General features: G+C 42.2%; 1 protein-coding gene across 1 annotated transcript; it reads right to left on the bottom strand.

Moving 5' to 3' along the window:
* Positions 1–1031: 1031 nt before the first annotated feature.
* Positions 1032–25174, bottom strand: PMEL (premelanosome protein). Its single transcript, XM_067463937.1, has 12 exons — positions 25039–25174; positions 14196–14321; positions 13907–14053; positions 13651–13791; positions 10690–10851; positions 7820–8263; positions 4356–4808; positions 3833–3994; positions 3089–3182; positions 2567–2769; positions 2194–2284; positions 1032–1368 (listed from the first exon to the last, which is right to left on the bottom strand). The coding sequence occupies exons 1-12, from the start codon at positions 25106–25108 to the stop codon at positions 1209–1211; spliced, it is 2253 nt and encodes a 750-aa protein (XP_067320038.1). The 5' UTR covers positions 25109–25174; the 3' UTR covers positions 1032–1208.
* Between the last annotated feature and the right edge of the window lie 1148 nt (positions 25175–26322).

Below are 26322 nucleotides of genomic sequence, written 5' to 3' on the forward strand. Positions count from 1 at the left end.
TTTGAATATAGTGCCTCTCTCTCTTGCTTAGGATCTCATGTAAACAAAATTGTGGTGTATATGCTTATTGTTGTAGATGTCTGTCCATAAAGACCTATTCAAAGAATTGAAGAATGCAATGGACAGAAGAGCCAGTGTGATGCAGTGGGCTGGTTGGAGGCTCAGACTAGGACAGGGGTGTCCAGGTTCAGATCCCACCCCAAATCCCACCCCAAATCCCACCCCATTGGATGACTTTGGGAAGTTGCTCTTTCAACCTAGCACTTCTTGCAGGATCACTGTAGGAAAGAAATGAGAGTGTAGGAGTGTATAATGTTTCAAGTTCTTGGGGAAATGCAGGATACAAATGTAATAATGTTGACAATGACAATTTCAAGAAATACACATAACATCTCAATTGGACCCTCTCTTTGGGGAAAGAGTACTCTACAAACCTGTTCAGCAAAAGGTCGTCTTCCTAAGTAATTCCAACTGCTGCTACTTCTCAATGTCTTTCTTCTCAGGCCATCATTGCTGAAGGGCTACTAGCTATGTTCATCTCTTGTTGTGCATGCACAATATCATGAAAGATTTTGTCCACTGGGGGGGGGGGGGACCCACCTAAACATGATGTGGCATAGAGTACAGACGCTGTAGTATTCTGGATTGTGTTACTTCAGAGAGCAACTGAAGTGTCATTTTTTATCAGCTATTTCCAGCCATACAGGAATCCAGCACATCAGGAATTTCACCTTCTGGCTAACAATTTATATAATACCTGGGAGTTGATTTTTAAGAGGGACAGATATTTAAAAATTCATCCTCTGCTATCTGCAGGGTCTTGGTTTCAGAATCCTACCACTTCCTTCAACTAAATGTGTGGAGCTCTACCATGATGGCTATATTAATGATTATTGAAAACAAGTGATACTTGGAATATGTATTGAACCTGAAGAAGATAGACAAAGATGGGCAGCCAGAGCCCCAATAACTGAAATACCAGTTTAGTTGTATCATCTCCCATTCAGGCAGGCACTGAGATGGCAACCATCAAGGAGTCATGGTGTTTACTTAGCTGTAAACTGGATGAAAACAACAACAATGTAAGGGAGGTCAATGGGGGAGGGGCAGAGTTGCAGCGGGAGTATACTCTCCCCTTTCTCAGTGTGGGCTCCATGACACATTGAGTCAGCGAGGCTTGATGGGTCCCTTGGCGTACATCTCTACCTTTAGATCACATTGCCACTCAGCAGTGGGCTGCTCTCCCCATTTGCCCCTTGACCAAAAGCCTGGCGTAGGAAAAGGCGGACAGCAGTGCGGTCAGGCAACCAGCTCCTGGGAGACGTGCCGGCGGACATCACAGCGCGTAGGGGGATATATCTGACTCGCCTGTAATGAAAGCCAACATTGGCAAAATATCACATGAATATAAAGTTGGAAGCATCTGAACGATCATCTCACCATTCCTTGTTACAGTTCATTGGTTCTGAACAGAAAAACTGAAATGTCTTTATTGAGCAATGTAAGTGGATTCTGGCTATATGAAAAAAAAAACAAAGTTTCAGCGGAGTGGGTTCAATTTTTTTTGCCATTGAGAAATCAATACTGATGACTGTCCATTCAGAGATATTGGGATAATACATGGTTTGGTGATAGCAAAACTGGCAGTGGGCCTTGCTGGGTTCCAAAGGGGCCCAGTGGATCCCTCCAACCCTGGAAAGTTGCCTGCACCTGAGTTAAAGGTGACAGGGAAAGCCTCCCTGTATATCAGTAGTTCTCAAGATGTGGGTCACCAGGTGTTTAGGCCTTCAACTCCCAGAAATCCTAACAACTGGTAAACTGGCTGGGATTTCTGGGAGTTGTAAGCCAAAACACCTGAGGACCCACAGCCTGAGAACCACTGTTGTATATGATGTTGAAGAACCACCAACTGTACAGAACTATGATGTGACTGTGAAGCAGTTTCATATATTCAGAAGGTTGATTATGTTATTAAGATTCCATACACACGCAATGAGTAATTTATGAATTGCTGGATCTATGAGACTGTTTGAATCCCTTTCCAGCTTAAAAAAATGTTAATAGAACCAGACTTTCATAAAAAGATGTAGATCGAGAAGCTTCAGGTTGTTCTGTATTCCACCACATGCCTACAGCCTCTGAGATAGGCTAGCTTACTTACTTTGAGCTCAGACTGACTGGACCAAGACTTACCTGTAGACATAGGCAACAGCCCCCAAGGCAGCAGCAACAAGGACTACTCCGACTACTAGTGTTATCTGAGATGAGGCTGGACTTCTTCCTGCTGGAGGAAAAGGAGGAATGAATACTGGGCACTCATTTACAGGGAGGATACATAGCACTCCAATATATGAGAGTATTTATTAGAATAGGTGCAGGATGCCTCTGTGTACTTTCTTCACCATACATGAGATCATCACAAGATAATAAGAAACACAGCAAAAGACTTGGGTTGTCCCAGGTGTTGGGAGCAAAAATAGGTAACAACATTGTTGATGACAAAGAGTTCTCAGATGGGATCAAACTTTTAAGATGGGATCCGTGATGGACTTCAGCCAGACCTTACCTTGGATGCTGACTTGAGTGCTAGCTACAGCCAGGCTATTGGCATTAGCCAGTGAGATGTTGACACAGTAGAGGCCAGAATCGTTGAAGTCCTGGCGCAAAACTAGTTGGCAATCAGGGTTCGGCTGGACCGGGTTGCACACTGTCTCCAGGGCTACTAAGCACTCGGGGTCAGAAATGGTTGTGCAGACTTCATCAGGAAGGCTAGAAAGCAGGTAAAGGCAATTAGGCCAAATATTTAGAAAAAGCCAATCTCCTCCATCCCAGTGTGACCACTGCATAATGAATGTTCCCCTTAACTCTGGGGTTTTGAGATTACTACTATGTCCTATTGCTTTGGCTTTACTGTAGCCCTGCTTCCTCTTTTGGCATAATGAGAAGACGCAGTCTCACCAGGTGGGCCACAGTCCCTCTTTTCCTGACTTCCTTCCTATCTGCTTACTTCGATCATCATAGTGTAATGGGAGAATGGAAATCACCAGGATGCAGGGTGGAACCAAGATGTCCTGCTTGCAAGACCTACCTTCCTTGGCAGGTCACAGTGAGGTCTACTGTGTTGTCAGCAACAGCTGTCACCAGTGGTACAATCTGCACAATTTCCACATTCTCAATGCCCTCTGCAAGAGAAGAAGGGAATGGAGATAGTTACTTACTGTGCCCTAGCTGTTTTTCTGCCTAATATATTTTCTCCCCCTCCCTTCAACCCACTCCTGATATTGAAGGGGGAAATGAAGGCTCAGCTGACTACTTGTAGGTAGTCAGAATTTTTCTTGAAGCAGAACATGAAATGGAGGTTTGCAACCCATCTCACATCCACCAAGTTAATGTCACTTTTTTGCCCCCTGTTCTTATCTAACCACTCGGTTATTGGGATTTGGAACAGCAGGTTCTGGCACCTATTCATTGCTTGGAAGGAAGTGGCCCTGATCCTTCAGATGCTAGATTCCTTTCCAAATCACCTGAAACTACTCACCCAGCCACCTCCTCCTTGCCCAAATAATAATCAATGAGAGCACTCTGGTCTACTATTCCAGGTATGGGCAAACTTGGGCCCTCCAGGTGTTTTCGACTTCAACTCTCACAATTCCTAACAGCCTCCGCCACCTCCCTTTTTGCTTAAGGGGCTGAGGGGGGGGGGGGGGAAAGGAAAGGGTTAGGAATTGTGGAAGTTGAAGTCCAAGTTTGCCCATACTTGATCTATTCTCATCTTTGTACATACTGGGCTATTGCATCCCTCCAACTCCCACCCCCATTTCCTTGGACTCACGGACAATGTCCAGATTAGTGCCGAAGGTCCCATAACGGAAGAGCAGGCAGCTAGAAGGTGCTTGACGTTTTACCACGACCTGGACCACCTCGGTTGCAATTGTTCCTGTTTCAGTCGCGTCAGACACAGGCAGATTGATGGTTGCTGTGTCTTCTGTGGAATCTGCAGGGAAGCCAATCAAAGTTCTAGGGAGAAATGCCCACTTCCCTCTCTATATCTTCTCAAAAGAGACAACTGCTGTCAGAAGAAGGGCATGAGTGCAGTGGCCCACATCAGCAGGTGAAGATGTCTTAGGATTTATACCCACAAAAGGAAATGGCTGTTGAGTGGGGAACTGGGTAGACACTGGGATTAAGCTGGGATGGGTCAGAATGATGTAATGCATTCACAGTGCCTGGGGATTCAAGGTGTGTGGGTATAACCCTAAATATGTTTCCATGCTTAGAAAAACAGCCATGGTTGCAAGTGTACACTGTACTGAATTGGGGGGGGGGGGGATGGACAAGCAATGTGCTCAGCATACCTGCAACTGGAGAGACCGGGGTGTTGGTTGCACTAGGGAATATTGTCGATGCCTCAAGAAGCACAGCTGTAGATGCTGCTGGAGACAAAACTGTGGATGCCGGAGTGTCTGGGGCATCCTCAACTGTCACTGTAATGGAAGAAGCCGGTTGCTCAGTGCCTGGTAGAGATGCAGGTACGGCAGTGGCTGCAGCTGTTGGTGCAATGGTTCCTGGGAGAGATGCAGGCATGGCAGTAGTCACAGCCAAAGGGTTCTCAGTGCCTACAGTTTCTCCAGCCACACTGGCAGGAGCAACAGTTGCAGGTTCCACAGATGCAACAGCTAAACCTGCCCCTTCTGGCACAGCACTGATCACAGTGACTGCTGCTGCTGCTGTGGCCGAAGGATCAGCTTCTGGGGTTGCAGGCTCTGGAGGCTGTTCACTTGGGAGAGCTGGAGTCCCAAGGCCTGGTGCTGAAAATGCAAAAGGCAGTGGGGAGAATGAGAGAGAGAAAGTTAAAACAACACATGACATATTAAAGGTTCTGCTGTATTACTTCCAACTATTTTAACCAGTGATTTAGACAAAGGCCATATGCATGACAGCAAACACAGAACTGAGTTGTTGTAGGTTTTTTCGGGCTATATGGCCATATTCTAGAGGCATTTTCTCCTGACGTTTCGCCTGCATATATGGCAAGCATCCTCAGAGGTACCTCTGAGAATGCTTGCTATTGATGCAGGTGAAACGTCAGAAAAAAATGCCTCCAGAACATGGCCATATAGCCTGAAAAAAACCTAAAACAACCCAATGATTCCGGCCATGAAAGCCTTCGACAATACATACACAGAACTATTTTTCATAATGAAGCCTCACCCTTTGGTTATGATCTGGAACCAACCTATTGAAAACCATGCTGTCTTATTATGCAAAGCACACCTTTGAACTTGGTACAGACTTTGTGCTGATGGAAAAGAAAGGACAGGTAGAAGAGGTCAAATTAAATAATCTGTTATAGAGTATGGTATATTTGGGAGGGGGGCTCAAAATTAGGATCAATTGCAATATTGTTGAAGGCATTCATGGCTGGAATCACTGGAGTGCTGTGAAGATGCCAGCCACAGATGCAGGCGAAACATCAGAAATTGCTGCTAGAATGCAGCCAAACAGCCCAGAAGCCACACAATACTCCAGTAGTAATATTCCCCAGCTTCTACAACCTCTGCCAATTGACTCTTTGTAACATTGCAAGATGTATCTTTATACATGTTGATTGGGGGATGCTGGGATTGTAGTCCAAAAGTGTAACTTTCCCAAATTCTATTTTGTTGTTGTTCATTCGTTCAGTCGTCTCCGACTCTTCGTGACCTCACAGACCAGCCCACGCCAGAGCTCCCTGTCAACTGTCACCACCCCCAGCTCCTTCAAGGTCAGTCCAGTCACTTCAAGGATGCCATCCATCCATCTTGCCCTTGGTTGGCCCCTCTTCCTTTTGCCTTCCACTTTCCCCAGCATAATTGTCTTCTCTAGGCTTTGCTGTCTCCTCATGATGTGGCCAAAGTACTTCAACTTTGTCTCTAGTATCCTTCCCTCCAATGAGCAGTCGGGCTTTATTTCCTGGAGGATGGACTGGTTGGATCTTCTCGCAGTCCAAGGCACTCTCAGAACTTTCCTCCAACACCACAGCTCAAAGCATCGATCTTCCTTCGCTCAGCCTTCCCTAAGGTCCAGCTCTCACATCAGTAGGTGACTACAGGGAATACCATGGCTTTGACTAGGCGGATCTTTGTTGCCAGTGTAATGTCTCTGCTCTTTACTATTTTATCGAGATTGGACATTGCTCTCCTCCCAAGAAGTAAGCGTCTTCTGATTTCCTGGCCACAGTCTACATCTGCAGTAATCTTTGCACCTAAAAATACAAAGTCTGTCACGGCCTCCACGTTTTCTCCCTCTATTTCCCAGTTGTCAATCATTCTTGTTGCCATAATCTTGGTTTTTTTGATGTTTAGCTGCAACCCAGCTTTTGCGCTTTCTTCTTTCGCCTTGATTAGAAGGCTCCTCAGCTGCTCCTCGCTTTCGGCCATCAGAGTGGTGTCATCTGCATATCTGAGGTTGTTAATGTTTCTTCCAGCAATTTTCACCCCAGCTTTGCATTCATCAAGCCCCGCACATCGCATTCTATTTTAGAGTTAATCAAAGTGAAAGGCAATTCATCCTGAAGATAAAAGTGATTTCTGAAGACTTAACAGAACTGTGTTAACATTCACCTCGGGAATATTTAGTCTTACAGTTTCCTTAAAAGAACCACCTGCTTCTCAGTTGTCTAGTCCTCCAGCACAGATACTTCTGTGACAGATTTCTAGAGCAGCTGAATGGCTACAATTTCCCAAATTCCCAGCATCGTGGCCAGTGGACAGGGTTTATGGGAACTGTATTCTACAAGATTTTGGAGGATGCCAGATTGCCTCCCATACTTGACTACTGCCCAAGAGGAACTCGGAGCTAAGCTTTACAGGACAAGTGACATTGCTAATATTTTGACACGAAGATAAGCCATGGTGGGGAAACCAACTTTCAGAGAAGCCGCTCCATTATTGCTAATCTTCCCCTTAAAAACCCTTCAGAGAAGAACACAGTTTGAAGCTTTTCCGCCAGTGTTCTCAGAAACATTAGTTTTAATGAGTGATGAAGTTCACCCATTAAATGCCACAAGGTCAACTTCTACTGAACTCCTGTGGCCATCTTCCACCATTCCAGTTTTCAGGGTTTGGTGATGCAAAGGAGTAGAACTGTGTCCACATGCTTCTTGCATCAGGGGGTACTGGATAGTCCTTACATAAGCATGTCAAAAATACAACTACCAGGATTAGTAAAGGTAAAGGTTTCTTCTGACATTAAGTCCAGTCGTGTCTGACTCTGGGGGGTGGTGCTCATCTCCATTTCTAAGCCAAAGAGCTGGCGTTGTCTGTAGACGCCTCCTAGGACATGTGGCTGGCATGACTGCATGGAGAACCGTTTCCTTCCCACAGAAGTGGTACCTATTTATCTACTCACATTTGCATGCTTTCCAACTGCTAGGTTGGCAGAAGCTGGGGCTAACATTGGGAGCTCACCCTGCTCCCTGGATTCAAACTGCCAATCTTTCGGTCACCAAGTTCAGCAGCTCAGCGGCTCACCGGGGGCCCAGATTACACTGGGATAATACCCCGTTGTCCCACAGCTACTGGCCATTCCAACATGAAGATTCTGAGCCTTGTCATTCAAAATAGTGATTATCTTGAGACCACCATATTCCACCAATCCATTTCTCAAAGAAAAGATAATTTTCAAGGCAGACCAATTGTGTTACAACTTTTGCTAAATCTAGATTTCTCCAAGATGCATGCTTTATTCTTGATGCAGAAGATGACTTCCTCTCCTTATGCTGAAAGAAAGCCAAGCTCAACAGGGACGTAGGCCTTGAGAAGAGCTTCCAAGTACTTACCAGCACTCTGAACGCCTGCCGAGTCTGTTCCTGGGATGCTGCTGACTGTGGGCAAGGCACTGGGGTTTTGAGCTGTGGTGGGGCTTGGGGTGGTTCCAGGGATGGTAGCCTGAGCCACGGTGCTGCCGAGGGCAGTGGTGGGGATGATGAGGGGCTCCTCGGAAGTGCTTCCACAAGAGGCCAGAGGGATGGCAGCCTGGAGCACCACACGAGGGCTGAAGGTACCCACAGCGAGATAGGTGTGGGTAACCATGGTTGCCTGAGAAATCAAGGTCCCACTCCCATCGCCAAAATCCCAGGAGTAGGAGATGTCAGCATCACGTAGGTATTGGCTGGGGTCATGCAGCCGCACGCCAAAGGAAATTGCCCGGTTGAGCACAAAGCTGCCGTCGGCTCCGTTTACATCTAGCACCTGTGCAATGTCCACATTGAATGGGATCTGGTCTGGGAAAGGGAGGAGAGAGGTCACTAGTGGGGCTGGAAACGGCATGGACAGAAAAAGAGAGTTCCTGCTGTGGAAACATCCTGCAGGGATCCCACTTGGCTGAACTACCCTGCTCCTCCTCCTGCAACCAAGCTAAAAGACATTTCTAATTAGTTACTTCTTTTGGGTGGATGGGACTTGAGGGCATAATGAAGTTTCATTCCAATTGTTTTTCATGTCAGGAGTGACTTGAGAAACTGCAAGTCACCTCTGGTGTGAGAGAATTGGCCATCTTCAAGGACATTGCCCAGGGGACACTCGGATGTTTTACCATTCTGTAGGAGGCTTCTCTCATGTCCTCACATGAGAAGCTGGAGCAGACAGACAGGAGCTCATCCCGCTCCCCGGATTTGAACCACTGACCTTTCGGTCAGCAGTCCTGCTGGCACAAGGGTTTAATCCATTGTGCCACTGGGGGCTCAATTTCAAAATGAAATTATACTACTAGTGTAACATGTAGAAGTTTATTATTGTTTTTTAAATTTACTTTCTATGGCTCTTTTGCTAGAGATTTATTCAAAGAACAGTGCAATGAATTAGTTTTTAAACCCTATTGGTAGGTTTCAAACACTATAATAAATAGGAAATGTTTTTTAAAATATATATTATTGTATTGTGTATAAGAGTTTAATTCTATACGATATATCCTATTTCTTCAATTCTATTACACTTTTCCTCTTAGGATCCCATGTGCATTCCTTATATATAAATAAAGCTTTTTTTCTGTCAGTAAGTGTATTTTACAATTGATGGCATCTTAAAATTGCAGCAGCACTACATTACTTTTCATAAAATGCACCGTTTTAATCCTACTTATACATTTTCCCTTGAAATTCCTTCTAAGCTAATTCCTTCCTCCTCCAATCATGTACAATAACACTACTTCAACATACGTTTTAAAAAAGGAAATACAAAATAAAATTTAAAAATGAGTTCCCATTTCCTTCACCTTAAAAGCATATTAAAGTGGGACAACACTATGTGTTGTCCCACTTATCATGTCTTTCTTTCTTCTGACTTCATTTATTTCTTATACATCTTCAAACACCACACGTAAATTCACATTCTCTTTCTTTATAATACTGTATAAGGATATATTTTCTTTAAAATCTACACTGAATCTAAATTCACTTTTTTTCTTTTTAAAATATAAGTTATAGATTCTATAACTTATATTTAAAAAAGAAAAAAGTGAATATAGAAGGTTCCCAGTTGTTTGAAAAGGTGTATATTGGTTTTTCTTTTGTCAAACAAGATAGTATGCCCATTTCTTCTATTTCTATTTATTTATTTACCATATTTATAACCCGCACTTCTCAACCCCATAGGGGAGTCAAGGTGGCTTACATATATAGGCAGCGACTAATGCCATAAAAACACACATAATAAATATATATATCAAAACAATCATTAAAACATATAAAACCTTAACATCACGCAATCCAATATCATAATCTGTGGCTGTTCCAATTTGTCATTGCATAATTCCATTTTTTCTTATTGCACTGATATATTACTCATTGAATGTTTGGTCACACATCCATGTGATTAGCCTTGTCCTAAAGGTCAGGATAGGAAGGAGGGGGCTGATCTGATTTCACGAGGGAGGAAATTCCACAGCCAAGGAGCCACCACTGAGAAGGCCCCGTCTCTCACCCCCACCAGTTGCACCTGCAAAGGAGGCAGGACCAAGAGCAGGGCCTCCACAGAAGATCTTAACCTCCTAGCTGGCTATAGAGCGAGATATGTTCGGATAGCTAAACTGGGCTGGAACCATTTACGGCTTTATAGGCTAAAGCCAGCACTTTGAATTGTGCTCGGTAGCAGACTGGCAGACAGTGGACCTGGTGTAACAAGGGAGTTGTATGCTCCTCGAACGCCACTCTGGTGAAAAATCTGGCTGTTGTCCATTGGACTACTTGAAGCTTCCGAACAGTCTTCAAAGGCAACCCCATGTAGAGCGCACTGCAGTAGTCTATTCTAAATGCTATTTCTAGCATTTTTATAATCCAAATAATTTTATTCCACTTTGGAGCATAAAGTATTTTTGCTATTACACCATGCAGTGAAGTATTCCAGTATTCAGACTTTTTAATCTGTCCGTTCGGTAATCACGGTGAGAACAAGGAAGGGAGTTTTTTAAAGTAATATTCCAGGTTATTCCTCTTCCCCTCATTGGTCTGAGTTCTGTCAACCTCTCAAATATTAAATTACACCCTGATTCCCTCAAACTTTTAAGAGATATTTAGTGGTGGTGGGGGGGGGGGCAATAACTTTACTAAAATGAGAAAGGAAATCCTAGAGTTGGTCTTGTGAATTTCCTTGAGCATCCCTCCCCCCATTTCAAGCATTTTATTCAGCACAAAGAAAAGCCTTTGATACTCACCAGTGATGCTGAATTGTGATGAAGTGCCTCCTATAGGGATGAATTTTTCACGGCCCCGGTAGTGATAGACTTCCACCTCCATGCTATAGGAGCCCAGGGGTACCTCACCTGTTTCAATGGTCAGCAGGGAAGAGGGACCATCCACTACTTGCCAATAACGCCCTGGAGAAGAAGAAAGATGGAAAATAGTGTCCTTATTAACATGGATGACACAGGATGCTAGGGAAGAGAAGGGAGATCTTCCATTCCTAGTACTCTTTTAAGCATGGCAATACTAAGTCCCAAAGTAGCTTGCACTGCGGCTGCCCACATGCATGCCTGCATACGCACATGCAGAGCCCAACCTGAAATGTCTTTTTGGCCAAAAGGCATAGATACAATTAAGAAGTGAAGGCTAAAGAAATCTCCCATGAGCACTGAAATTCTAGTATACTCCCAAGTGGGATGCCCAGCAAGAATGGGGAAATGTTCACTTGCATACATAGTCCAAGAATGGAAGTAGAGAATGTCAGTTCAGCAGCAGGGCCTCCTAGCTCAGTGGAAGGGCACAGGGCCTGCAAGCAAGCAATCCCAGATTTAATCCCTTCTATAGCATTTCCACTTGAGATGGAGTGGGACTGCCTGAACCACAGGCAACTACTGCTAGTCAGTGAAAACACTACTGAGTTGAATGGACCAGTGATCTGCCCTAGGACAAAACAACTATGCCATTGCTGAAATGTTCTGGTTACTACAGTGCAAGGAGTTACATTTTCTCTGCCTGGATGATAATAATAATAATAATAATAATAATAATAATAATAATAATAATAGCCTAGAAACTCTGGTGGCAGAGGACTCTTACAAGTAAAACAAGCAGTTGAAGAAGAAAAACACACGCCCTGGCAGAATATGTCAAGGAAAGCCAAGAAGCTACTTTAATTGAAGTCAATAATTGGAAACTTCTCAAAGCACAGCAGACAAAGAACCAGTACAAGAAAACTGCACTCCAAACCAGAGCTGACAGTTTACACAACAAAACATTGCATGGGCAGTTCCTTAACAGAATTGAAGGAAAAGTTGACAAGGAGAAGACCTGGTTATGGCTCATGAACGGAACCCTGAAGAAGGAGACAGAAGGCCTGATTCTTGCAGCCCAGGAGCAAGCCATCAGAACCAATGCTATTAAGGCCAGGACTGAAAAATCAGCGGATGACCCAAAATGCAGAGTGTGCAAGGAAGCTGATGAAACCATGGATTATATCCTCAGCTGTTGCAAAAAAATCGCACAGACAGACTACAAACAAAGGCACAATTCTGTGGCCCAAATGATTCACTGGAACTTATGTCACAAGTACCACCTGCCAGCAGTAAAGAATTGGTGGGATCATAAACCTGCAAAGGTAGTGGGAAATGAACATGCAAAAATCCTGTGGGACTTTCGAATCCAGACTGACAAAGTTTTGGAACAAAATACACCAGATATCATGATTGTGGAAAAGAAAAAAGTTCGAATTATTGATGTCGCCATACCGGGTGACAGTCATGGAGGAAAAACAACAGGAAAAACTCAGTCGTTATCAAGATCTCAAAATTGAACTTCAAAGTCTCTGGCCTAAAGCAGTACAGGTGGTCCCAGTGGTTGTCGGCACACTGGGTGCCATGCCAAAAGATCTCAGCCGGCATATGGAAACAATAAACATTGACAAAATCACCATCTGTCAACTGCAAAAGGCCACTTTACTTGGATCTGCGCGTATCATTCAAAAATACATCACACAGTCTTAGACACTTGGGAAGTGTTCGACTTGTAATTTTGTGATACGAAATCCAGCATATAGATCTTGTTTGCTGTGACACACTGTGTTTTTGTGTCAGTAAAATAAAATAATAATAATAGTAACAACAACAACAACAACAACAACAACTTTATTTTTATACCCCGCCTCCATCTCCCCGAAGGGACTCAGGGCGGTTTACATGAAGCCAAGCCCAAACAAATACAGTTAAAAACATAGCAAATAAAATATAAAAAACAACATAAAGACAATATTATAACAATAGTAAGACAAGCATCATTAGCAACAACCAGAAATCCTGCAGGAAAAGCTGTAAATCTTAGTGTTATATTGACGAGAAGGGGGGGGGGGGGAGAAAATTTATCCAAAAAGCTAAATGTGTGTTTATTTTATTTTATGCACATTTATTTTATCCGTTATTTAACATGTTTAATATACGAATGTAGATATTTTAATTTTAGGTATGTTCATCTCATGCTTCCAACAAAGTCCCAGGGCCGTATGCAGAGTTCTGTTTTTATTTTTAAAATGTATTTATTATATACCGTAGAGTCTTGCTTATCCAACATAAATGGGCCAGCAGAACGTTGGATAAGCGAGAATGTTGGATAATAAGGAGGGATTAAGAAAAAGCCTATTAAACCTCAAATTATGTTATGATTTTACAAATTAAACACCAAAACATCATGTTTTACAACAATTCGACAGAAAAAGTAGTTCAATACATGGTAACGTTATGTAGTAATTACTGTATTTACAAATTTAGCACCAAAACATCACAATGTATTGAAACAGCTGTGGATCCTAGTGGGAGGCAGACTGTGTTGGATAATACAGAACATTGGATGAGTGAAGCTTGGATAAGCGAGATTCTACTGTATTCTTCCTTTCTCTGCTGAAGGTGATCAAGAACAAGCATTAAAAAACATAAGGGTTGTTATAATTTCTTTCTTTATTTACTTTTTACTGTATTTTTACCCTGCTCTATCTCAACCCCAAAGGGGACTCAGAGCGGCTCCCAAATCGGCCATAATTCAATGCCACATTAACATAAGAAAAACAAAATATAATATACAATATACATAATGAATAACTAACTTGTTAGGCTAACACCTAAAAGGGGCATCCAGGAACATAGCAGGGTGGGAGGCTGTCCCTCCCTGGGCAAGGAGCAAGCACTTACCCCACGTTTGCCAGACATAGACAAACTTGCCACGTTTCCCACGGTCACTTGGGGAGAAAGGCTGTCCATCAGGAAAGAAGCAGTCAGAAGCATTGGTGCCTTGGTCAGGGAAAACAGGGTCTCCTTGTGACACATAGGTACCTGCAGGGCAAGGAGAGGGAAGGGGAAATGGGAGGAGAATTAGGCAAACCAAGGCCTGCCTCGCCTGAGACTTCAGCAGGGGCTTTCATGCAACATATACATGCATTTAGCTCACCATTTACGGTGCAGTTGTGGCTCCACACAACACTTCCATCTGGCAGCACCGTCTGATTGCCAGGGAAGCGCAGGGCAATGCTGAACGTGGCTTTGGCACCAGTGATAGTCGGGGCATCATTGCTGATATCAAACGTCACCTCCCCACCTGGGAAGGAAAAGAAAGGAGTAACAATGGCTCATTATTCTGGGCTCCTGAACTGCCACCAAGGCAATCAGTGAAGTATTTTGAGGCCTGTTGAGCCTCAACCTATGACTTCCCCCGCTTTGGTACGACTCTAAAGCCACACCTCGCCAGCAGTTGCGCTGCTTAGCATCTCCTCTCCATTTGGGGTACAGACGTGAATCCCAGGACTTGTACGCTGAGTGCTTCTGACTCCAGTTTTGTTCCCACCTGTTGTTCCTGCTGTAGGTCTCTAAGGAAAAAAATAGAAATCATTATTTTCACACAGAGAGAGGGGTGCATTGGTGTAAAATACATTAGAGGGCACAGCTTGTTAATCGCCAGCAGCAATAGATCTTACGAATAGAAAGTTTGGCAGTTCGAAGCCCGGGTTGGAGTGAGCACCCCAACCTTCAGCCTAGCTCACTGTCCACCTAAGCAGTTTGAAAACAGCTGTGAGTAGAGAAATTAGGTACCGCTTAGTTGGGGAGGTATTTTACGGCACCATAGAAAGAAAATACAAGAAAAATCAAAGGAAGGAGGAAGACTGTGGTCAAGAGCTCTTTGACATAGAGGATAGAGCAACAACACCCCCCTGTGGCCAGAATCAAACACAACCTCCAGGATGCCAAAGCTGGGAAAAATGTTAACATACTACTTCTATCTGTTGTCTGTCCTGTCTGTTTCATGGCATTGAATGTTTGCCATGTATGTGTTCTGTGATCCACCCTGAGTCCCCTTCTGGGTGAGAAGGGTGGAATATAAATGATGTAAATAAATAAATAAATACATCATCATAAGATCCTTTCTTACTGCTCCCCATCCCCACAGTTTCACGCAGTTTGTAAAATTTGCCTTTTGGTACTACAAGGTCCAGATTTCCTGCTCCAGTCCTATCTCATTACTAAAGGCCCTTTTATTAATTTTATTTGCAACAACCCATTCTATATAGAACAGGATGGATGGCCAAGTGCACTGATTTTTTAAAACAATGTATATTCCTATAATATATGTGATTGTACCTATAGTAGAGGGGCTATAAACATGTATGGAATTGGTGACCAGCTGGATAGAAAGCCATGGAATGAAAAGAGAGCGTAGCCTTTGGTGTTCATGTGTTTACATTATCATGCATTTCTGCTGGAATCAAAATTAGTCTCTTTCTTTGAGAGCTGCTTTTAGAGACCTTGGTTCTGAAATATGCAATAGCAACAGAAATACTATTTTAAAATGGATATGTTGTTGATGTTGTTGTTGTTGTTGTTGTGCACACTAATTGTTTCTGGTGTATGTAAATTGATAATGGGTTTTCATGTTGGGCATCAAATAGGTAAGTCTGTCCATATTTCTTATGTCAAGTATCTTTTCTAGCCAAGCTTCCTCTTCTGGTATCTCGTGTTTTTTCTATAGTTTTGCGTAACAGAGTCTTGCCGCCGTGGTTAATAAAAACAGGAGTTTGTCAGCGTTCCTTTCTAGTTTCTGCTCAGTTATCCCCAGCAGAAATATCTCTGGTTTTAAGGGTATATTTATTTTTAGCATTTTAGCAAGATATCTTGTATTTTCTTCCAGTAGAAATTCAATTTCTCACATGACCACCACATATGGAAGTATGAGCTTTCTTTCTTCCCACACTTCCAACATTTTGTATTTATATTCTTATAACATTTTCCTAATTTCTGTGGTGTCATGTACCATCTACATGCTATTTTTATCCAATTTTCTTTTAGATCTGTTGTGTATGTATGTTTCATTTTTTGGTTCCAGATTTCCTCCCATTCCTCTTTCTGCATAGCTCCTCCAATATTTTCTTTCCATCTTTTCATGTATTCTTTATCTTCATTTGTCCCTTTAGCCCAATCCAATAATTTTCTGTAGATCTTTGTTGTTATCTTCTTGTCCGATTGTATTATTGTATCCCAAAGTTTTTTGTTCCTTGAAGCCTAATTGTTTGTCTTTTTGGAGACATTATTTTATCATGTGGGGGGGATGTTTAAAAGGGATTTGAATCCTGGTCTCGTGGTGCCCTAGGGCCCTTCCACACAGCCCTGTATTCCAGAATATCAAGGCAGAAAATCCCAGAATATCTGCTTTGAACTGGATTATCTGAGTCCACACTCATATAATGTGGGATTTTCTGCTATTATATTCTGGGATATAGGGCTGTGCGGAAGGGCCCCTAGTCCAATATGCAAATCTTTAATGGAATCATAGATCTGGAAGAGGCCCCATGGGCCATCCTGTCCAAATCCATCTTGCCATCCAGGAGCACCCAATCAAAGCACTCTCAACAGATAGCCATCCATATTTATATGACACTGACTGAAAAGGCATCTCTCCAGGATAGAAGAAAAACAATAATTTACTAGCAAAACATGGCTTGACTGGGGATTTGTGGATAATTTTTCCTGGAGGCGGGTGAAAGCTTTTCTATTACTCTTTCAAATGCATTCAAAATTGTATGACTATCTTGCCCTCACTGCTTGTGGGTAAGGAAGTCAACAAGACGGATTTATATGAAGACAGGAAACGATTGCTGTTGTAGGATGCATTCGATTTATTCCAGACTTAGGGTGACCCTAAGGCAAACCTATCACAAGGTTTTCTTGGCAAGATTTGCTGCGGGGAAGGTTTGCCTTCACGTTCTTGTGCATCTGTGACCATATCCCTTAAAACAATAAGCCTATACAAGCAAATCAAGTTTGTGTTTTGAAAAGTGTGAGCTCATATTAGGGGCTGCTTCTGGTGCCCCAACTCTTGCCACTTTGAGGATTTGCTGTATGAAAAGCCCCGAATTCCTCAGTTATTCCATCCCTGGCAAGCTTAAATTTTTATTTATTTATTTATTTATTTATTTATTTATTTATCATATTTATACACCGCCTTTCTCAGCCCGGAGGTGACTCAAAGCGGTTCAGAGTCAGCAACAATTTGATGCCACAACAATTAAAAGGCATTTAAAACAGTAATAAATGCTATTTAAATCATTTAGCATATAGTATAAAAAAAGCACAAAGCCAAAAAACATTATCATAAACATTTCCATAAACAAATAAAAATACTCTCTGATTTCTAAATATAAAACTGTGGAAGAATGTATAATCCATTCCTTCGTTTCATCTCAAAAAATGGACGTAGCCACCTATCTCTTTTGAGGAATAGTTTTTGAGGGAAGCATTTAATTCTATTTGCAGCAATTTTTTTAAAAATCCCTGCAAAAAAACCCCTGTGATTTTGGGTTGTTGTAGGTTTTTCGGGCTATGTGGCCATGTTCTAGAAGCATTCTCCCCTGACGTTTCACCTGCATCTATGGCAAGCATCCTCAGAGTTTGTGAGGTCTGACCTCACAACCTCTGAGGATGCTTGCCATAGATGCAGGTGAAACATCAGGAGAGAATGCTTCTAGCACATGGCCACATAACCCGAAAAACCTACAATAACCCAAAATCACAGGGTTTTTTTTACTGTGATTTTGTTTTTAAAGTCACTTTCTGGTATTTTAAAAAGTATTCAGATACCCGGAATCAGTGGTTGCAACATTATTCATTTGGACTGCAACTAAAACATGTTATTTTGGGTTAGTTTTATTTGATAATATCCTGTCTTTTGATATAATAGATCCAAGATCTGATGAGAAACTGTTCTGCAAGCACCACCAGCTTTGGACTAAATTCTCACATTGACTTATGTTCTAGAAGAGCTTTATCTCCAAATACAGAGAAGGGCTGTTTCAGAAATAGGTTTTCTAAGCAAATAAGATGTCTTGAACTTCACATGTACCAAATTTCAACTTCCTTGACAATGTGACATGTAGTTCACGCTCACAGGATAGATCTCTTTCAAAGAAGAGATAGTTTATATTATTTAAAACGTACAGTGCGTCCTTTGGTATCTGCTGCAGTTTGATTCCAGCCCCCCCCCCCTCCCCAAGAGTACCAAATCTGTGGATGTTCAAGTCCCTGTGTGTGTGTGTGTGTGTGTCAGGAGTGACTTGATAAACTGCAAGTTGCTTCTGATGTGAGAGAACTGGCCGTCTGCTAGGAGGTTGCCCAGGGGATGCCCGGATATTTTGATGTTTTTACCATCCGTGTGGGAGGCTTCTCTCATGTCCCCGCATGCTGATAGACGGAACTCATTCATGTTCTCCCAGATTCGAACCTCTGACCTATTGGTCATCAGTCCTGCCGGCACAAGGTTTAACTCATTGCATCACCAGGGGCTCCTCAAATGTTGCCTCTTATATAAAGTGAAAAAATCAATGTTTCCTTGGTTTTCAAGCCATTAAGGCAGAATCTGGAGATGCAAAGGGCCAAGTGGAATTAGAGCACATTTTACTATACGAGTCTAGTTTAATAGAAAAGGCCCTAACAATTGGGATCAATGAGGCTAGTTAAGCCCAGGTCTTTCTATTGGACTGCCTTAGCAGAGAAAAAAACCTATAATAACTGTGAAAGGACCAGATTCATCTCTGGAACTTACCATATTAAAACTTTCCATTCTGCATGGCTGTTTACAAGTCTGTTGTTTCAAAAACCTCTGTCACAACAGCAAATGTGAGTATTTAACACATTTTTGTGCAACCATATTCAATATGGACCTTGCAGAAACCAATGGAAGTAACACAGCAGTGTTTCTGCACTTCTATGTCTGCAAGGTACACCAAGCGACAAGAAACATTTTGTCTGATTTTTTTAGAGGTGTTGCCACCATGAGCCATATTTTGAAATAAAGTTGAGCTTGCACATGTATTATCTCTCTATTTTTTTTGTAAATTGCTTGAAGAGTTCCAGCTGCTTGGGTTTCAGTTGACCGAGCGTCTACTATATATCAACATATGTGTTTATGATTATGTGTGTGTGTGTGTGTGTGTGATGAGCAACCCTCACCTTCTTCCTAACTAAAATATGGAAAAGAACCTTTTTGTGACTAAAGGTTGGAGTCTACCAGCCAGCTTGACAAAAAAGGAAATTTTCAAACCTTTGGTTAGATTATATTTTTAGCGGACAGCAATGGATTGATTGGATGACGACTTGGAATGGTGAACTGTTTTTAATGTATATTTATAATAGTTTTAATGTATGCTATGTGTATTTTATGCTATGTTATTTATTGTGCAGCTCTGAATAGTGCCTGTTGGTATCGTGATGCCGTCCTGTGTCCCTCTTCGGAGGTCGAGAAGGATGGGATAGAAACGCCCCTAATAAATGAATAATTTGGCCCTATCTCCTACCAAAGGCTCACACCGCAACTGAATGAAGCTTTATATGCGAATTCATATAAAGAGGTGGTGGAGCAGCACCCACAGTCTCCTCCTTGTAAGCCCAGAGTTCAAGTGCGCAACCTTGCCCTCAGCTGAGAGTCACATGAAAGAGCTTGGGCAGAGTCTCCCGGCCTCATGTGACGGGAGCCCCACGGCATTGTGAAGGCTGAGCCATCACATGCTGCCTGCAGCCGCAGTGGAGTAGAAAAGTCTTGGGCTCCTTGCCATGTGAAGGGGAGAGTATGGAGAGACACCGCAGAACAGACCAAGCAGTCAAGGAAACACATAGCTTGAAACACTTGGGCTTCAACATTTAGATGAAGTTAGAAAATGGGAATGTCCACTAAACCGAGTTGATAGATTCCTGATTGTCTTGGCTTTTGTCCTTTTTTTGTCTCCTTTCTCTTTTTTTGAAAACCTTCACTTTTCTAAATACAGTGAAATGAGGTAGTAATGTAATGAAGAGAACTCACTGCAAAAAGTATCGTGATGCAACTCCTTGTCGTTGTTTGCCTTCAAGACTTTTCTCATTCATGGGTTTTTTGGTATAATTTGTTCAGAGGGGTTTTGTTCTTGCCTTCCTATGAGGCTGAAGGTGTGGCTTGGCCATGGTCACCCAATGGAGTATTGAAAACTTCTATTGAAACAGGCCACTGAATCATCTAATCTAGTACTGCTGACACTGACTGACACTGTAGAGCAGGGGTTCTCAATCTGTGGGTCTCCAGGTGTTTTGGCCTACAACTCCCAGAAATCCTGACCAGTTAACCAGCTGTTAGGATTTCTGTAAGTCGAAGGCCAAAACATCTGGGACCCACAGCTTGAGAACGATTGCTGTAAAACTTGAGAAATGTTTCATAAATCTCCTTGTAGATGCTATGGATTCAACCTGGGCATTTTCTCCATGCAAAGGAAGTACTCTGCCACCAAGTTGTAAATTCTTTCTTCCTTGTAAACCACATATTTTCCTGCATGGCAGGGGGTTGGACTAGATGACCCATGCGGTCTCTTCCAACTCTATTCTATGATCTAGTGGGCACCAGGTTACAATGACTCTTTGTGAAGCTATCAGTAGGGGAACATTGACCAAGAAAAGATCCATGTCTGCATACTTCTCAAGAATGAAGTTGAGGCATGCACTCCATGATGAATGCTAATTTTATGTAGAGTAATCTCAATGTGCCTTTTTCATTGATTAGAAGTTGAGAGAGGTGGAAATCGCCACACATTAGAAAACAACTCTCTTGAAACTATTAGGTCCACAAGATCTCTTTAAAAACTGGTGAGAGCAAATACAGCTATCTTCAGTCAGTAGAAATCTACATCTGGGGAGCTGGTTCTACGCAGAAAGGGGTGGGGATCTTTTAAGCTCTTAAAAGACTCAGAAGAGACCATCCAACTTATTCTTGTGGTCCATTCACCACTTCATCATGTTTTATTTGGTGACTATACCTGTGTTATGTGGTCAAGTCAACTTCAGCTTATGGTGACCTTTTACTGGCAAGAATTGTTTAGAGGATGAGCCTCTTCTGTCAAAGAGTGCTGGGGCTTTGCCAAACTACAAATCCCAAGATTCCACAGCATGTAGCCATGGCAGTCAAACTACTGTACACAACTGAATTCATTCTATAGTTAAGATGCACCCTAAGCATACCATTTAATGCCAAATCTGGCACATGTGTTCTCGAAATTTGATTGCTGACAAAAAGTGCTATGTGTTATCCCACTTTGCAGAAAATGATCATATAAAATTTCTAAAACAGAGTTTGGTGGAGACTCCCCTGTTATGTCAGCATCACTGGCTGCCAGTCTGCTTCTGAGCACAAATCAGAGTGCTGGCTTTATCTTATAAAGCCCTAAAAGGTTCTGGCCCAGTTTACTTGTTTGAATGTATCTCCTTCCATGACCCACCTCGGAGGCAAAGATCATGGGGGAAGTCCCTGCTCTTGGTCCCACCCCCCTCGCAAGTGTGACTGGTGGGGACAAGAGACAGGGCCTTCTCAGTGGAAACCCCTCGCCTATGGAACTCCCTCCCCAGTGAAATTAGATCTGCCCCATCCCTTCTGACCTTCAGGAAAACACTGAAAACATGGCTCTGGGATCAGGCTTCTGGCTAGTAATGGGAGTAGTGCAATATGAGACTACACATTAATATGATGACTCGGACCAGCCTTAGAATACAATTTGGATCATGTGATTTTAATTGATATTTTAATGCTATGTTTTTAATGGATTTGGTTTTAACATTTTTGTTTATTTACCAATGTATTAATATACTAGCTGTCCCCTGCCACACGTTGCCCAGTCTGTGTATATGTGTCTTGTGTGTATATATATTTGTGTATATATGTGTTTTTACGCATGCATTGTATTTTTTATTTTTTTTTTTGCTTTTTAAGTCTCTTCTGCTTATGAGTGATGGTCACTCGCTGGCCTGATAGCGTGTCTTGTGTCCAAATTTGGTGCCAATTCACCCAGTGGTTTTTGAGTTATGTTAATCCCACAAACGAACATTACATTTTTATTTATATAGATGTCATTGAATTGTTGCCTTTGTGAGGCCACCCTGAGTCCCCTTCGGGGTTGAGAAAGGTGGGATCTAAGTGTGATAAATACATTAATTTACAATGCCATGGCTACCCTTCGAGTGCATCTACTTGGTTGAAACAGGAAGGAGGAAGAGATTAATTATTGTTACATTACCAGTGGCACCAATGGAAAGTTTGGATCCTCTAGCTCAGTTGTACACTATGCAAGCCATCAAAATTGTGCACAACTGACCCAGACTGAAATGATGCAAACTAATGCCATCTTCTTCCACACAGCTGAACAGCTACTGCACCAGACTAGTACAGTATAACAAAGGAAAAAGAGAGGAACAAATTAGGTAACTAAAGAGATGTTTAATTTGGACTAAGTATGCATACCAACAGACAACGACCAAGAATTAAAAACTAGTCATGTTCCACATATACAAGATTCTCCCAACCTTACTTTTAATGTTATCAGACTGGTTGATAATTGGATCTGACTGTCTAGGGTATCTTCTGCATGTCAAATGTGTGTGTGTGTACACACACAATCCACATCCCAGACAGCAGGCCCCACTGCAAGGGGATTAGACTGCCCAGATCACCACGAGGTTTGGCTTTACATCGAAAAGAAGCGTGTGTGAGTGAGAGTGTGTGTGTGTGTGTGCATATGTGTTCTTAATGTCACTGCGACCCATCACTTTACCCAAAGGTGCTATGGCTATTTCTGTATCAGAATACTATTGATATTTCTGCACTTGTTGGAATTGGGGGCAGAGGCAAAAAGCAGGTCCCAGACTATTTTATCCTCACGCGCTATTTGATTAATCCAGAGCTGAGCCAAAATTTAGAAAAAGTTGCAATCGGCTTTTCTTTTTCATATCTACATTCTTTTCTCCCATAATTACACTCAGAAATAAGCTTCTTTTGGGGGACGAGAGCTGCCTGTTAGAGCCCGAGTCCGGATTACGCACCTGCAGTTTACTCTAAAGTAAAATTAGAAACCATTCACACAATTGCAATCACATCCTGTTTGGCTTTCAGCTCCATGAAACAGTCTTGATCTTTGAGGTTTAATGAGCAGTGACTGAATAAATGCATCTTTGTCTTCAGATGGTGAGAGATGGTGAGAGACCAGACTTTTTAGTAGATCTCTGGGGACTTCAAATCTATTTCCATATTCCCTCCCCACCTGCCTTTAAAAAGGGGGTTTTATTCCGTGTTTTTTTTTTTTAGGGACTTCGAAATCTGAACATCCCAGGTAAAATGTCCCACAGACTTTCAGCTTGTGTTGTTTCTGAGTACCTTGCAGGGAAACAAAACACTAAATGAGAAAGGCAAAATGAATTGTTTTCAAGTCCAAATGTCATGTTTGAGCTCTTTCCACACTTCCAGGTGTGGCGGGGAATATGGGTTAGAAATCTGTGTTTCCAATGTACATTAAATTCAAAACATTTGAAACACAGGAAATGATTTTAAGCATCACACGGAAAAATATCCATTGCTGTGGATGTTTGTATTTAAAATGACAAAGGAAACCTTAAAAATTAATAAACCACCCTGAGTCTCCTCAGGGAGATACAGTGGGTTATAAATAGTTATTATTATTATTTGATACACAACTAGATTAGTACACAGCAAGCAAGATCACTATGCTGGCTTTTGTATTTTATCACTCATTGGACGCTTCCCAAGTGTCTAAGATTGTGTGATGTATCAGCGAATAATGTGTGCAGATCCGAGTAGGGTGGCCTTTTGCGGTTGACAGATGGTAATTTTGTCAGTGTCAGTTGTTTTTAAGTGCAGGCCAAGGTCTTTAGGCATTGCACTCAGTGTACCGATCATCACTGGAATCATCTTTACTGGTTTCTGTCAGTCTTTGCAGTTCGATCTCTAAATCTTCATTTTTCCAGTTGCTTCTCATCAATTCTGCTGTCGCCTGGGATTGCAACATCCACGAGCCATACTTTCTTGTTGTTGTTGTTATTATTATTGTTATTATTATTATTATTATTATTAGTAGTAGTAGTAGTAGTAGTAGCAGTAAAAATGAAATTGTGTATGTGAATGAGTATGGGGGGGGGGGTGTTTAGAAAGTTAAGATATCATCACACATGAAAGTAAAATAAATTATTTTCTTATCACCCATGCTATAATAATTGTTTCCTGTTAACAGTCAGGTTGGTAGGCAAAAAAACTTTCTAAAAATAAGAAATACATCATTTTGCTCTGTGAAGGATTTGCCTCTATTTTCTGAGCTGTGAGAAATATTAACTGAGCCAAGCAAACATAGTGAAAGGAAGATTTTAAGTGAGCTAAATGCAGTAAATATTAGGACCTTCGTGTTGTTTGCATATGGTCAGTGTGAGAGTAAGGACCTAAGGACCCTGGTTTTATTTCTATTTTATTCTGCAGGGTCTAGTCAAACTTCTCCCCAAACTACATTGTAGTTTGGGAAGAGATTTGATTGGACCCTGCAGAATGAATTCAGTATTTGGGACTCCTGATTAGCAAATGATCCTAAAGGTGAAAGAGAAGTAAACGCTTTAAAATACCAGTATGCAAAGGGATCTTGTCGCACCTTAGGTGTCTCATCTAGACCAGAGATTTCCATACTGCGTGTCGTGACACTTCACTGTGCCAGCTGCAGTATGAGTAGGTGTGTCACACAAACAAAACAAGAAATGACGAAAATCTTGGTAACGTATGTTATCAACTTACAAATAATATATATTTTTCAAAATGCAAATGAAATAGTTTCATTAGATATGTTGTGTCATCATCATTACAATTTACATATGTGTCCATATCTCTGATAAGGGGTTGGTTTAACCTCTGGCTTGCTAGAAAATGTGCATGTGTGTCGCCAATATGAAAGGTTTGGAAAACTCTTAACAAGACTTTAGATTCAATGCACTTTAACTGCGGTGGCTCAGTGTTATGGACTTTTGGGAGCTGCAATTCGGTTAGGAATCAACATTTTTTTTTTACAGAGAAGGCTAAACACTTCGTAAAATTACAGCTCCCGTGATTCCATAGCATAGCATTGAGCCGTAACAGTTAAAATGGTGTCAAACTGCATTAATTCAACAGTGTAAATGCATCCAGAAATGAAATGAGAGAATGAATTCTATTCAGAAGTTATGGTTTGCCCAGAGAGTGAGAAACTGGGTTGTACTTACTGCGTTGAGCGGTAGCTACAGCCAAAAGGGCTCCAAGTGCAACCCAAAGGTACCACCGTCTCTGTAGCATCTTGGCTCTGAGTCCTTTGCAGCCTCCTGAGAATCCAATGGCAAAGGAGTGCAGTGAAGAGCCACTGGCTATAAGAGAAAGAACTCATTTGCATAGCCCTGCCCCTCCTTTGGCCATTGAGGCACCACTGACTTTCTCCTGCACCTCCTCCTCTTTCTAATAACGGGGAGCCATGGGATGTATGATCTAGTCACAAGTTTGCATTGTGGCGAACACAACGGAGCCCCATTAATTCAGCCCTTTGCTGGAATTCCAAAGATGGGGGTGGGCAAGGCTGAAACACTAGGGCTCTTCATGAAGACAGAAGGAAGTTTGGGGTTATTTAGACATCCAACAAGGCTAAACAACTAGTTATGCAACTTCATTAAAGCATATCGGAATGAGATTACAGGGCGCCTCAGCCGCCCGGCCAACCCACTGGCCTCTCAGCTGCCGATTTTGTCCTACCGCACTCAGTTTGAAAACTAGGTCCATAGAAGGCAGAAACCCTCAGGGAGCAAGAAATATCCCCACTGGGGTCTTTTCAGACCATACAGATCTTTTTGAAAGGGCTTTTTTTTTTTACAATGCAACTCATTAAAAGCACACTTTCCAGTTCAGCACACAACACTGGCATCTTCCAATGTCAAGACCACGATGGTAGTGACCATGGATTAGAGAGGCTCAGAGTTGAGTTCAGGTTTCTGCTTATCCATTCCAAAAAGCAACCCCCATCTTAACACCCCAAAACTGGCAGTTTTAAGCAATTACTGTCTGCCAGACAGCCCATCCTAACTTACAAGTAAAAGTAAAAGTAAAGATTTTCCCCTTGACATTAAGTCCAACTCTGGGGGTGGGGGTGGGGGGGTGCTCATCTCCATTTCTAAGCTGAAGAGCTGACGTTGTCCATAGATGCCTCCAAGGTCATGTGGCTGGCATGACTGCATGGAGCACCGTTACCTTCCTGCTGGAGCGATACCTATTCATCTACTCATGTCTGCATGTTTTTGAACTGGTAGGTTTGCAGGAGCTGGGGCCCAATCTACAATGACCATTTAAAGCAGCAGCCAGATAACAAGCTCCTATAAAAAGTATCCAAAATAAACCGCTTAACGTGCATCAAGGCTATGTGGTTTGTGTCATCACCATCTGAGCCTCAAACTGATTCCAGGATTTCCTATATAGTCATTTGCATAACAAAACCACTTTCTTCTATACTGGTTTGAAACTGCATA

This window comes from Anolis sagrei, chromosome 2 (genome assembly GCF_037176765.1).
Source record: "Anolis sagrei isolate rAnoSag1 chromosome 2, rAnoSag1.mat, whole genome shotgun sequence".
NCBI lineage: Eukaryota > Metazoa > Chordata > Lepidosauria > Squamata > Dactyloidae > Anolis > Anolis sagrei.